The 15257-nt window shown below is 38.6% G+C and overlaps 1 protein-coding gene across 1 annotated transcript; it reads left to right on the top strand.

Moving 5' to 3' along the window:
• The first annotated feature begins 1781 nt into the window (after positions 1–1781).
• Positions 1782–13469, top strand: LOC121969392 (zinc finger CCCH domain-containing protein 19-like). Its single transcript, XM_042519478.1, has 4 exons — positions 1782–2440; positions 2514–2593; positions 9988–10175; positions 13103–13469. Exons 1-4 carry the CDS (start codon positions 1782–1784, stop codon positions 13451–13453), a joined length of 1278 nt encoding a protein of 425 aa, XP_042375412.1. The 3' UTR covers positions 13454–13469.
• Positions 13470–15257: the final 1788 nt, after the last annotated feature.

Raw genomic sequence — 15257 nt, 5'->3', positions numbered from 1 at the left:
ATTAACATAATGAAAATTTTAAGTTCGGTCGGTTAATTCGGTTAAATTGAACTTTTACGTTTTTTTTAAATACTCCAGAGAATTTAAAATTGTCAAACAGAAATAAGTAAACCCATTACCCCATATTAGGCAATGTGATAATATTTCAATTTAATTAGTTTAATTAATTTGTAAATTTTAGAATTAAAATTGAACCAAATAAATTTAAAAATTTATTACATTTTATATCCTTTGACATGGACCGTAAGAATGAATTCTAGCACCTTTTTACTCCTTAAATTTATTTTTTTTTAAATTTTATTACCTTTTTAAAAAATATCTTTTGCAGCTTCATTATCATTATTTTACTTTAAAAATTTTATAACCAAATACCTAACTTTTTTTAGTTTTATTATTAAATTATTATATTATCCTCCATGTTCCATGTGCTATTATTTTTTTTATAGTAAATAACAATAATAAAGAATCAAGATAATAGGATATTAATAGAAGAATATGAGATATTTTGATGATAATAAAAAGATACAGGGCTAAATAAAAAATTTCAGTAAATTTACGATGCTTTGCTGCATGATGAACTGTGAATAAACATGAAGACCATCCAAAACCGTCCATCCCACTTGTCACTTTCATCTGATCCGTCCATTCACTTGTCTGCTGCACCTCAATCGAAACGCAAGCCATGAGCTCGCGACAAATGGCGTTAAAAACCCTCGCTTGGCTGGTTCGTCGCTTCTCTCCGTGCCAGTCCACCCAGTAGAAATCGTGCGAAGACGAAGAGGTTCCTGCTTGAACTGCGAAGGTTAGGGTTTTGATCGTCAAATGATCCATGGATGAAGTGGTTGGAGAAGGCGCTTCAGTCCTAGCCGAGTCCCATCCACCGGGCGAGGAGCGCACGCAGCTGGAGGCCGTCGATATCGGCCTAACTCAGTTTGACCAGGCGGACCGCAGGGGTGAAGCGGATTATTATGCCGTTGATAAAGGCTCCTCCTCATTGTCGTTCCCCTCCGGCTTTGATGCGAGCGCTCCGGATCTTCTCGAGGCGTCGGAGCCCCTAGTCGATGTCAGTTTCACCAGTGGTGACGGCACCGATGGTGGGCGGGTGGCGGTAATCGATGTGGATGACACGGAAAATCCTCAGTGTGAGCGGGCAACTGGTTGTATGACTGGGTTACCGGTGCCTCAGGGCTCCGCTGCTCCTCCCCTATCTAACGGAGGAACTGAGAAAGCTATCGCCTATGAGCTTGATTCTTCCAAAATTGCTGTGGTTGATGCTGATACACTCCAAGAGGAGGGGAAGGCAGGGAGCGACCATATTCTGCATTGCCATCAAGTGAAGAACGATGAGCAAGTAGGAACTTTGATGCCTCAGGGGCCAGCTTATGTTTCCAATTGTGATTTTGATGGCGGTAATCCAAAAATCCCCGTGTCTGAGGCTGACACAATTATTTCCAGCCATGCCACTGCTTCTGCTGTTTCTTCAGATATGGAAGTGTCAAAGATGGAGGTGGATACCGCTACAATTTCGCAACATTGCAAGGACAGTTTCCAGGGAGAAGCAATGCATTCTCAAGGAGCATCTGCTGTTTTTCCCTTCAATTCTGATGGTGTGAAATTTTCATCTTTTGAAAGTGACAATGGTATTAGTGCCATAGCCAATGTTGATGTTGTGGAAGAAGCAGTTTTAAAAATGGAAGTGGATAGTTTCCCAGTGTCTGAAGGGCAGAAAGGAGGAGGACAGTGTTAAGGAGGAGGTTTTGGTGCCTCAGAGCTCTTATATCATGCCTTCCTCTGGTTTTGATGGTGATCTTTTGAACTGTGATGCCTTTGAGATTACCGATGCTCCCACCACTGCAGCTGGTGATAATCCTGTTCACTTTGCAACGTTGAAGGTGGATGTTGATACTGAAGCAATTGCCGAAGGCAAGCAAGTCACCTGTGAAGAATCTGATGTTTTGAGGCACGTGTCATCCATCTCTGAGAGTGCACCTGAGAAAGTAGAGCCTTGTGAGCCCGTTAGTGTTGCCATGCCAGGTGATAATGATGCTATGAAAGTGGATATGACATTTACAGATATTGATCAACTGGGTAATGGGACACTTCCCATATGTGAACAGACCGTGGATGTTGTGGTGGCTGATATTTCAATGTCCATAGACTCATCTTCTGAGTTTCCTTTTGATTCTGACCATGGACTTCAGGACATTTCTGTACATGAGCCTGATGTGACCACCATTTCACTTGACAGTGCTGATGTTGTGGATGACGAAGCAATGCAAATGGATGGAGATGATAGAGCTACTATCTTGCAAAGAGGTGGACGGAGGAAGAGGGGTCGACCATCAAAGACTCAAGTTGTTAGAACATCAAGGCAGAAAGAAGCTGAAGAGGTGTGTTTTATTTGCTTTGATGGAGGTGATCTTGTGGTTTGTGATCGTAGGTCAGTATAGCTCATCTTCCATTTTTTTATTTCCTTTTTGTTTTGTTTTATATTTTTCTCTTTGGATTTCTAGGGGTTGTTCAAAGGTGTACCATCCTTCATGTGTCAATAGAGATGAGGCTTTCTTCCGTGCAAAGGGTCGTTGGACATGCGGTATGTTTCTTTGCGTCATGTAATTTTTCACATATGTTTCTTTTTTTTTTGTGTCTAGGATATTTTTATTAGTTATGGAATTTGAATGTGTCATATATTTTAATGACTGAATTGTAATTTCATATATATTACATTTGTTTATATTGAACCTTAAAGAGTGTGTTTTTGGTGCATATTTTATGTTAGCTACTATTGGTATGATAAATATACCTTAACTAAAAAAGAATATTTTAATACGTGCTCAATAGTATAGAGCAGCTTGGTTGTCAAACTCTGGATCCACTTATTATTCCTTGATCCATTGTCTATTTTAGAAGAGCTTATTAGGAAAAATATTTGATGTTGTAGGTCAACCAAATGTTCCCATAAAGTCGGAAGCTATCCCTACCCGAGGATGCATGGATTTTGACCCCTTCTTAGATCTTCAAGAGTTATCCACCATGTTGATCAGTTATACCTGTTCAATTAAGTGACAAATGTGTAAATTTGATTTGGACAAAGAAAATTTTCATTGAGATATTGACTAACATAATGTTGAGCTTGCTAATTAATTTTTCACATTGAAAACTTTATCTTATTTCAGGTTTGGCAGCTTGATGAATTTCATCCATGATGTTGACTAACATATATGTTTAATATCTTAATTAATTTACTTTGGCACGGGCAAGCTTCAGGGGCCATTCAACTTAACATATATGTTTAGCTTGATTGGTTTTGTTAATTGGTGATTTATGGAATGAACAATCATGAAGGAAGAAAAGAGATTTATTGGTATTGCAGTTTTGAAAAATTAGATTTCTAACAGTAATCCGGGTATGCTAAGGATGAACAATCACTTGGCACTTGGAAATTACATGAAAGACAGAGACCAACATATAGGGAATAGTATGACATGGATAAAAACATAGATATATTTAAATTTGTTGCACGCACTATAAATGCTCTATAGAAAATCTATATTTCTTAGTTTTAACTTGTGAAAGATTATACTAAAAGCTTGCTAGATAATGTGAAAGTATGCTCATGTGTGTTAAGTGTACTATGGTGGAAAAGGTCCATCTAACTAATTACAAATAGCTAGACTTCATAAATTACTATTAATATCAAGTCAAATATCCAATATCAACCACATGCATACGTGATGAACCACAACCAAAAATATGAACTGTAACTGTTGAGGGTTGATTCAATGGATCATAATATTATTCTCGCTATTGAGTTTTATGTGAGGCTATATCGCAAGTAATATTGTGGTCTTTTAAATCACTTTTAAATATACTAAACAAAGCCTTCAGTGGGTTTCCTTCATCTCTTACGCTTCCAATTCTAACTTATTCAGCTCTTCTCACTTTAGAATTTAATCATCTTTGAGCATGTCCCTACCACCTCAATTTATTTTTTTTCAGATTATCGTTTGTATTTTTAAATAATTAAATTTGTTATTTATATTTTTTTAATAACCTTCACATCATCCAAGGATATCTAGGATATCTATCGGATGATTAATTTTTACTTGTGTTGTTTCACTCAACATATGAATGTTGATATCAGAGTCTTTCATTTTTTAGTCTAAAGCGCGTGTTATGACTTCACACTTTCTAAAAACTCTTCTCCCTAACCTTAAAACTATTGATGTTTTCATGATTTGCTTCTTCCCATCTCTGTATGATTATACGCAGACAAAGATAAGTTCAGATGCTATGAGAGTCACATGGAGCTGTCCACTCACCTGAAAAGTTGAAGAAATATTGGTTTATATGGGCACAACATGAACATGACATGCAATTTTTACTCTGTTCTGCATGATCAGTGAGATTTTATCACAAGCTTCCAAAGATTTAACAGCACCACTTATTTATTTAATAGCATTTTTATCATCAAGACAAACTCAAGAGGGTAACAAATCTTGTATTTGGAAAAGCAATCAAAATTTTTTACTAAGAGCAAAAACAAAGAATTCTTATCTAATTTGTTGACACATGTATAGTCATGAATGTGCCTGACAAATTACTGAGAGTTTTATATTCTCTCTTTAAAGATAAGGAGATGTTTGTACTATTACCTAATACAACTCTCTTCTTATCACTCATGAGGCACAATGTGTTCATATCAAGGTTTAAAATTTCGACCCGTGCCAAGGTTTCTGTAGGTGCAGCGGAGCCGGCAAGAGGGGGGTGAATTGCCTGCAAATAAAAACTATACCCTCCTCAAGAACTTTCAACTCAAAATAAAAGCAACAAGTATAAAATAAAAACAGAAATAAAAGAGGAGACAGAAGTTTAACTTGGTTACAACCAAGACGGTTGTTAATCCAAAACAGTCGAAGATCGCACTAGCAGAGTCTCCTTCACTGTAGGCGGAGAAGCCTTTTTACACACTTAGAACACTCACTAGTTGCTAGGAATTGATTACAGAGTTGAGTTCTGAATTGATGAATAATTCCTAACTCCAGGGGCCTTTATATAGCCTCTAGAAATTCTATCTCGGATGTTCAAGGCGCCTCCAATAGTGGTCCAAGGCGCCTCCATCGAGTGGGCGGATAAAACTTTATCCGAAAGCTCAACGACCACTTTTGACCTGTTGAAGGCGCCTTCATCAAGTCATAAAGGCGCCTCCATGTTGAGGGCGCCTTCATGCTTTATGAAGGCGCCTTCAAGCTGGTTTTCCAGCTTTAGCTTCTTTTCCAGCTCCTTTGCTTTGATTTCCGATGCTCCGATAACTTGGGTGATTCGGCCAACCGAAATAGGGCTCACCCGAACCCAATTTCCAGCCTTCTCCTCGAGCAGCCTTCCTCGCCGGCTTAACGTCCCTTAAACGCTGCGCACATTCTTCTCGCCCACTGGTGTACTCTTTCGTAGCTCTCTCGTCCTTCGGACGCACCGAGCCCGTCGGCTCCCTTCCCGTGTCGTCCTTCTCGCTAGCTGCGTCTTCCGCTCGACTTCTTGCGCTCCTAAGCTCCTGCACACTCAGACACAGGGATCAAACACAACGCAGGACCTAACCAACTTGGTTGATCACATCAAAATAACCACGGGGTTCAACAATCTCCCCTTTTTATGCGCATCAACCCAAGTTCAAGTTAGGGTAACAATAGACAAAAAGTAATTTAAAACAAATTACTAAACTAACATGTTAAGCATAAAGTTGCAATAAATGAAATTGCAACAAACAAATTAAGTCTAATTTTACAATTGAACTAAATTGCAAAAAAAAAAAATTTTACTTCCCCCTAAACTTAACTTGTACCTATTTATCCCCCTTTGATCACAGCAAAAACGGGGTAGGAAGAGAATATGATATTTTGAGAAAAAATTCTAAGCAAAATGAATTTTCAGAAGTTTTTAAAAAAAATTCTAAGTAAAATGAATTTTTAGAATTTCTAAGTAAACTGATTTTTTAGAATTTTCCAAAAAAATTTCTAAGCAAAATTGAATTTTTAGAATTTTAAAAAAGTTTCTAAGTAAAACTGAATTTTTAGAATTTTCCAAAAATTTTCTAAGTAAAAAAATTTCTAAGTAAAATGATTTTTTAGAATTTTCCAAAAAAAATTTCTAAGTAAACTGAATGTTTAGAATTTTCTAAAAAAAATTTCTAAGTAAAATAAAGTTTTAGAATTTTTCCAGAAAGAAATTTCTAAGTAAACTCAATTTTTAGAAATTTAAGAAAATTTCTAAATAACATGAATTGTTAGGATTTTTTTTTAATTTTCAAAAAAAATTCTAAGCAAAAAAAAATGATTTTTTAGTTTTTTCCAAGGAAATGTTTAAAAATTTTCAAAGCATTATTTAATTCTAGTTTTAATGCTTTTTCAGAAAGTTAATTAAACATTTTCTTTCGATACTTCGGCTTCCAGGTAGTGGCGAGGCACTAGGCCTTCTTGGTTATTGGAGCAACAACCACTTCCTTAGACAAATCTTCCATAAAGAAACTCATTGTTTAATTTTCTCACTGTAAGCTTAGAATTTTTAATTTAAACATGATTTTGCAACCCAATAAAGGTTCCTATCTACGGGGTTATTCAAAAACTTAGGGGTACATAGTTTCTTGGTATTTTCCTAAGTTGACCCTGATGCTTCCTTATATACCAATTTAATTTTCCATATAACTTTATTTTTGATTTTGGAAATTTATTTAAGCATGCATGATTTTTTAATTTTTCAACTTCATCTTTCAATTTTGCATTATCTAATTTCAAGTGTTCATTTTCCTTTTCAAATTTATCTAACTCTTTAGAAAGTGCTTTAATAAAGCGAAAGGACTGAGTAGAGGTAAGATTACGCACTTGACTTACCTGACTTGGTGATGCTCCCCCTTCACTGCAGCTTTCTTTTTCTGATGTTCCTCCTCCTTCATCTATGCTCATTTCTGAGCTTGACTCTTCTTCCAGCTGATGGTTAGCCATTAGCGCTAACCTTGAGAATTCCTCGACGTCTGATTCGGAGGATGAGTATGACCATGTGGCCTTCAGGGTCTTGTGTTTGGAGGGTTCTGACTTGTACTTTGCCTTCTCCCTTTCTTTCTCCTTTCTCTTTAGCTTTGGGCAGTCATCTTTGATGTGCCCTTCTTCGTTGCAGTTATAGCAATGAACCGTCCTTTTCTTTCGTTGATGCCTCTGCGATCTAGATTTATTAGTATTAAAAAATTTATTGAAGCGTCTTACCAATAGTGCCGTTTCGGATTCGTCGACCGAGACTTCGGAGTCAGAACCGTTTATTCTTGCCTTTAAGGCAATGTTTTGACAAGTCTTTTCTACTCCATTGGGCTCTGCAACTCGAGATTCGTGAAGTTCAAAAATAGAAAACAAATTTTCTAAAGTACTTACCTCGAAATCCTTAGAGATGTAGTACGCATCTACTAAGGAGGCCCACTCGGGAGTTCTCGGGAAGGCGTTGAGCGCGTACCGGATCAAGTCTCGGTTTGTTACCGATTCTCCGAGATTGCTGAGTTGCGTGATCAGTTCTTTGATCCTCGCTTGGAGTTGTGCTACCTTCTCACCTTGGTTCATCCGGAGGTTCGTAAGTTGAGTCCGGAGGATGTCGCGTCTTGCAAGCTTTGCCTCGGATGTACCTTCGTGAAGCTCCAGGAATTTTTCCCAGAGGTCTTTCGCGGAGTCGTAGCTTTCGATCCGATTTACAACTTGTTGTGTCAGCACGCTAAACAGATGGAACTCTGCCTTTTCGTTGGCGACGAAGTTCGCTTGTTCCTTCGTCCGCTTGTTCCTTCTTCGTCCATTGGTACTTTTCTTTGTCTTTCGGAATTCCAAAACCATATTTCATAGTTAGTAAAATATCGAAGTCGGTTTTGAAAAATACCTCCATCCGGCGTTTCCACGTCACGAAGTCTCTGTCGAACTTCGGGGGATGAATATTCGCTCTGGCCATCGTCTTGATCTTCGTGCTTCAGTTGGCCGTTAGTCTTTCTGAGGCGGTCTGGCTCTGATACCAATTGTAGGTGCAGCGGAGGCCGGCAAGAGAGGGGTTAATTGCCTGCAAATAAAAACTATACCCTCCTCAAAAACTTTCAACTCAAAATAAAAGCAACAAGTATAAAATAAAAACAGAAATAAAAAAGGAGACAGAAGTTTAACTTGGTTACAACCAAGACGGTTGTTAATCTAAGACAGTCGAAGATCGCACTAGCAGAGTCTCCTTCACTGTAGGCGGAGAAGCCTTTTTACACACTTAGAACACTCACTAGTTGCTAGGAATTGATTACAGAGTTGAGTTCTGAATTGATGAATAATTCCTAGCTCCATGGGCCTTTATATAGCCTTTGGAAATTCTATCTCGGGTGTTCAAGGCGCCTCCAATAGTGGTCCAAGGCGCCTCCATCGAGTGGGCGGATAAAACTATGAAGGCGCCTTCAAGCTGGTTTTCCAGCTTTAGCTTCTTTTCCAGCTCCTTTGCTTTGGCTTCCGATGCTCCGATAACTTGGGTGATTCGGCCAATCGAAATAGGACTCACCCAAACTCAATTTCCGGCCTTCTCCTCGAGCAGCCTTCCTCCCTGGCTTAACGCTCCTCGAACGCTGCGCACATTCTTTTCGCCCACCGGTGTACTCTTCCGCAGCTCTCTCGTCCTTCGAACGCACCGAGCCCGTCGGCTCCCTTCCCGTGCCGTCCTTCTCGCTAGCTGCGTCTTTCGCTCGACTTCCTGCGCTCCTAAGCTCCTGCACACTCAGACACAGAGATTAAACACAACGCAGGACCTAACCAACTTGATCACATCAAAACAACTACGGGGTCCAACAGTTTCGGTCCTGGACCGGAACGATACGATTTCGGTACCGTATCGTGTCGTGCCGATATAGTTTCGGTATTTTTTAAATATAAAATATATTAATTTTAAAAAATATTTAACATAAATATTAAAAAAATAAAAAATATAAAAAATGATCTTTTTGAAAAGGAAAAGATATGAAAATAGATAAATAAATAAATAAAAATTTTATTATAATTTTTAAATTAAAATAAATGAAATATAAAATTAATTAGATAATTTTATTAGGATTTAATAAAGCCTCTTTAGATTATCTCCATCATAGCTAGGAGTTGATTAAATAATTAGCGTAAGTTTAATTGAAAAAAATCCGAAATCCGACTCCACTCGTTAGTTCGCGCGACTTCGGCAATGCTACCGGGTTACGCGACCCCTCAGCAATGGCCGCAATGATCGTGTGACTCCTCCGGCGCAATCACGGTGGTCATGCGACCCCTCTGCAGTGGCCGCAAGGTTGCACGACGCCTCCGCGGTGGCAGCGAACGGGTTATGCGACCCTTCCGCTGTTGTTGCAGGGTTGAGCGACCCCTTCGCTGCAGCCATGGGGTCACGGAACACGTCGCAGCTGTCATGAGTCTGGTGCCGTAGTCGTGCTGGTGTTGATCGGCGAGCGGAACGAGATGTTTCGCCCATTTTTACTGTCTCGGCACGGCACTTTAAACCATGGTTCATATGGCTAAATCATTCTTTTGGAGTTGATTCCTAGTGAGTGGAAATTTTCCAAGCATGTTGCTTGATGATGTTCATGGCTCGACTGATTTAATGGTTGGTGATAAAATGTGTTTTATATGACAGTTACAGAATGGTATATCTATTAATTTGTGAATTGAAAGGAATTAGGAATGGATATTGCAGTGTTCTAAACTTGTCTGCTGGGACAGTAAACCTTTGGAGAAATTTTGAATTTCAATTTTGTCTGCAATGTGCAAGTGATTGCACACAGAAATTTGCTGAGCAGATCCTAGGAGAAAAAGCAATGCCATTTCTTAAGAACTTTAGTTTATAAACAATATCTATTTTTTAATATTTGAATATTTCTTTTCTTGCTTAAGAATGATTTTCAGTTTCCTATGCAGTGTCACTTTTCTAATTTATTCAGTTGAATTGGAATTCTAGGTTGGCATATATGTAGCAGCTGTGAGAGAACTGCTCACTACATGTGCTTTTCCTGCACATACTCTTTATGTAAAGGGTGTATTCAAGAATCTGGATTTATTTGCCTCAGAGAAAATAAAGGGTTCTGTGAAGCTTGCATAAGCACTGTGATGCTGATAGAGACAAAGGAATATGGGAATGGACAAATGGTTTGTTGTGTTTTCTTATCCTTCTAATTCCTCCCAATTACTTTTGACAGCAGTCTGTAGTCTGTACAGGAACTCGATATTCAAGTCTCAACTTGTTCATGTAACTTGGTATTTGAAGAATTTTTTTTTTTTAACTCAACTAGTTTGTTATGCTATCTTCATAATAACATTATGCTGAAAAAACCCTTGAAATATCCTGTTTGCATTTTCCTTTCATCTCTCTCTCTCTTCCTTTCTCTAACATTCTCTATCCCCATCAAGTAAACACAGCATTAGGAAATAATCTACTTTGTTGCAAACTTGCACCCTTTTGTACTTGCTAGCTATTTTATTTTTTGTCTACATTTATTGGACAAAGGTTGCATAGTTAAAATGGAGAAGGGCTCATATTCTCTCGTGTGATTGTCATATGCTCCTTAACAAGGTAAAAAAGCAAGTGTTGTCTACTCTCTATTTGGTGATTGTATAGTGCATATGTTTCATGCAAGCACATACATAGATGGATATGCCTTTGTTATTAAAAAATATATATAATTTAACTTTATTTTCACTTATATATATGTTCACACAGCAGTTAAAGCACGGTCAGAGTAATAAATCCATAGAAAAATGGTAATTTATGCTTAAATGATGATTGACAGAATGTAATAGGATCTGAAACTTTAATGTGTATATTGAACAACTTGTTCTAATTCATCAAATAACTAATCTTTCTTTGGTAACACATGTTTCCCAGTTAAGGAATCTGTGCACTCTGAATAAATAAAACTTAACCTAGATTAATCATCTTCTTCTTGTCTACTTCATTCTTAACGATATTATGTTGTGATGAAATAATAAACTAGTTTGATATAGATAAGTCAATTGAAGATTAAACAATATGCGGCAGCATATGTATATACAAGCATATGCGTTGGGTGAGGTTGCATATCCTAATAAATGTCCAAATGCATGAATTAATCAACCTAAGCAATCTATATAAAAGAAAATTCTACATCTGTCACATAGCATATCTAACTAATCAACCAAAGAAATTCACACCTAGTAGAACAAATATATGCATATGCAAATTAAAATGCTTATGAATATTAAGTGTTTAGGACTTAAAAATTATAGATTTTTTATAGAAAAGATTGGCAAGTGCTTTATCTAAGTAAACGTCATTATCAAATTCCTCTTCGTCACCTTTTTTTACTCTTTCTGCTACATTAGGTCTAGAGGTTGGTTTATTGATACCAGCTTTTATTTGATTGGATTTGATTCAATCAATTTGTTTTAGATGTGTGTGAACTTAATGCATATGTAGCTCATGCTGATCCATCTATTCCACATATTGAGCATTGCCTCATATTTGGATCATATTGGATATGCAGTGCAATCCTCAAGTATACCACTTTTGCAATGGTATAGAAGGATTTTTAAAAAAGAGAGATAAATTGAATCAATTGGAGTTGTAACTTTTGAGGAATAAAATAATTGTAACCTTTGAGTTAAAAGAGGTCTAATTGATTGAAGAATTGCAAATTTTGTAGCTTTATATATAGCCCAATGGAATGCTAAGATCGAAATAACAACCCAAATGATTTTGTTTACTTCCAAAATCCAAAATAGTTATTAAAATGTGGGTCTTGTGAAATGATATAGTGTGAGAGTAGTTCTAAGGGAGTAGTACTCTCTGATTTTCTAAATGTGGTTCCTCTTTGCTTACTTAGATAAGGCTGAAAATATGCATTTATGTTTTGTTAGCTAAATCATGTAATCTTGTCGGTTTTGTTAGCCATTTACTAATGAGTAATAAACAGAATTAACTAGAAAATATCTTGTTAGTTTTCTTGGTGGCTTGGTGCATGGTATTTCCATATGATATTGTTGTAATTGATAAGAATGCAATTATGAAATAAGATGTTTCATCATGGAGAAAATTTTTAGTAACTAAATGCTTAAGATAAGTAAAACAATGATTAAATATGTGCACTTTTTGGATAACAAGAAAGAAATGATGGGATAGATAAGATAGATGAACATGAAATTTGTGAAAATAAAAGTTTTTGATATTTTGGATCTATTATTCAAATAAGAGGAGATATTGATGAGGACATTGTTAATATGATAAAAAAATGAGTTGTGAAAATTTTGAGAAGCTTTTGGAGTCTTATGTTATCATTATGTTCCTCATAGGCTAAAAGGAAACTTTTATAAAAGTGCTATATGATCCATTGCAGATTGGAGTGATGAGCTGTTAGGAACCAACACATACAAAAAGTTAATGTTAGTTGAGATGAGAATACTAAGATGGATGCATGAAGTTACTAAAAAGGATAAATTAAAAAATGCCAGTATTTGACAACAGTAGGTATAGTTTTAATAGACAATCAAATGAGAGAAAATATGTTAGATGGTATGGATATGTTTAAAGATGTTTTGTAGGTTTTTTAGTGTGAATTTAAATCTATTAGTGTCGACGGTGCAAAGTTAGAGAGACCATAAAAACAAGTCAATATTACTTGATGTAATAAAAAATGATTTAGTTATTTTGGATAGTGGGATAAAATACAACTTGATGACGAGTAGCCTTGCACAATGTGTCTTCTTCTTTGGTTTCTTTTTGAGAAATCTTCTTTCATTTTTTGTAAACTCAGTATCAATGAACTATAACAGTATTTAAACCTTGACTACAATGCTATGATGTTATTTGATGCATGGCAGTCAAGCACTTCTGTTAGGCACACCATTGTATGGCATTCCTTTTTGTTATAGTGTTTCCTCTGATGATATTTCTCGTTATTCTTTTGGTAGTATAGCATAATGATTTTCAAATTGTTGTATTGTGTGTCTGAATCATTTCGTTTGTGTTTACTATAGTTATATATATCCCCTTCATCGCCTTTTTGATAATTTTGTGCTATACTTTTTTGGTCTATAAGCAGATTACAGTTGATTTTGATGATAGAAGTAGTTTTGAATATTTGTTCAAGGACTACTATATAGCTCTGAAAGCAAAGTTGTCATTGACATTAGATGAGTTGATGAGCGCTAGAAATCCAATCAAGAAATCTGATGTTGCCACACTAACTAATGGTTCTGGTAATTTGCGTAATCCTAGAGAACAGCAGGTAGCATCTTCAGACAGCTCTTCAGACCATAAAGAAAGAACTTCTAGGAGGAAAATTAGAAAAAGATCTAAGAAATTTATCAATGACAAAGGGTCAGTAAAAGGAGATTATGTTGGTACATCTGTCTCCAGGAACTCTGAGTGGGCTACGGATGAACTTTTGTAGTTTGTAGCACATATGAGAAATGGGGATATGTCTGCTTTATCCCAGTTTGATGTTCAGGCTCTTTTGCTTGACTACATAAAGAAGCATAATCTTCGTGATCGCCGTCGGAAAAGTCAGATTGTTTGTGATCCAAGGCTTGGAAATCTTTTTGGAAAAGAGCGTGTGGGGCATTTTGTGTTGGTGCGGGAAGCATCCGACGATCGAACCTTAGTTTTGATAATGGCAAAGGATTCAAAGTTAAGTTAGTGTGTGATCTAACATGTTTGAATAAGTGTTTCAGGAAAGTCCTAGCTGCGGTTAGGCAGGAGGAAAACCCTAAGGGGTGGTAATCTTAGGTCCTAGGGGGCGGTAACCCTAGGTGGAGGAAAACCCTAAGGGGCGGTAACCTTAGGTTCTAGGGGGTGGTAACCCTAGGTGGAGAAAAACCCTAGGGGGCGGTAACCCTAGGTCCTAGGGGGTGGTAACCCTAGGCGGAAAGTCCAGTCGGTCTGGAGGACCGGACTGGCATCAGGTAATCTCTCCTGAGGGGAGTAGGTGAGGACGCGTTCGCCGTAGAGGGAACAGTAGGCGTCGGGTCGACCTAGGGCTTCCGGTAGAAAATCCGAAGTCAGACTCGGACAGTCCGAAGACTGTCAGTTATTCGTTACTATGTTTTATCAGAATCTAACACTGTCTTGCAGGGTATTATTGCTCGGACTAACCTTGTTTTGCAGGTGAAGAACCTGCTGGAAAAAGGGGTCCGAGCACCCGGGATGGATCCGGGCGCCCGGAGGTCCGAGCGCCCGGAACAGGTCCGGGCGCCCGGGACCAAATGTTATCCCTGCCGCGACTTCGCCACGTGGAGCATCCGGGTTGGTTGGCCACGTCACACTCTAGGCGCCCGGAAAGGGTCCAGGCGCCCGGAAGGTCATATAAAAAGAGGGTCGAGGGTGCAGCCAAAGAACATCAATTGCTAAGCTGTCTTCTGTGAAGTGCTGCCAACGAGACGATCTTGAAGTGCTACTACTCGACGTCGACAACCCAAAGCTCAGACTCTTCAATCTTGTGTTGTCGGTATTAGTTCTTTTATTACACTTGATCCTGTCCGAACCAAGAGTCAGCGGACGCTGGGCACGTGGCGCTCTCTGCTGGATCTTCGAGTGCTCCGGCGAACCTGCAACAAACCGGGCCGGGAGGGGTTCCCGGCGACGGTCCTCCGACGCTCAAGTCAGGTAGGCTATGGAGAAAGTGGCTGCCAAATCTGTATCATGCGTACCTTTGGCGAAGTAATAGCCTCTTTATATAGGACGGAGAAAGAATTGATGCACGCCCATCGAGATGCGTACGTGTCAGCAACCCATACCACGGTATGCACTTGTCAGAGAGCTTACCTGATCCCATACTGCTACAGTGAGAGAATGTTCTTTGATGGGACGGCAGGACCCCCGTTGTCAGGCTAGTCGTATGGCATAGCCATACGACTTGACGGCTGTCAGAAAATGTTCCCATCTTTTACCCACCACTTGTCTGGGGAGCCCGGCCCACCGGGCGGGCGGTGAAAGTCCGGACGCGGTGAAAGTCGTCCGGACGGCCCTGATTCTTTGCGCCGTCCGGGGGGTGCTTCCTTCCGCTCGGTCATTGTGCACTGCTTCATTTGAGCGTCGGAACCCTGGTCCCTACCAGGGTGTCTTTTTACTATCAGATTTCCCTTTTTTCCGAGTCCGGTCGGCTCGCCCCTTTCGGGTGAGCCACTGGACCCTTTGACTTCCCCTCAGCGTTGACTCCTTGTGGGGTTCCGGCTTTTTACCGCCGGATCACTTGCCTT

The sequence above is a fragment of the Zingiber officinale genome, chromosome 4A (genome assembly GCF_018446385.1).
Source record: "Zingiber officinale cultivar Zhangliang chromosome 4A, Zo_v1.1, whole genome shotgun sequence".
In the NCBI taxonomy this organism is placed as follows: Eukaryota; Viridiplantae; Streptophyta; class Magnoliopsida; order Zingiberales; family Zingiberaceae; genus Zingiber; species Zingiber officinale.
This window is presented reverse-complemented; position numbering and strand designations above follow the sequence as displayed.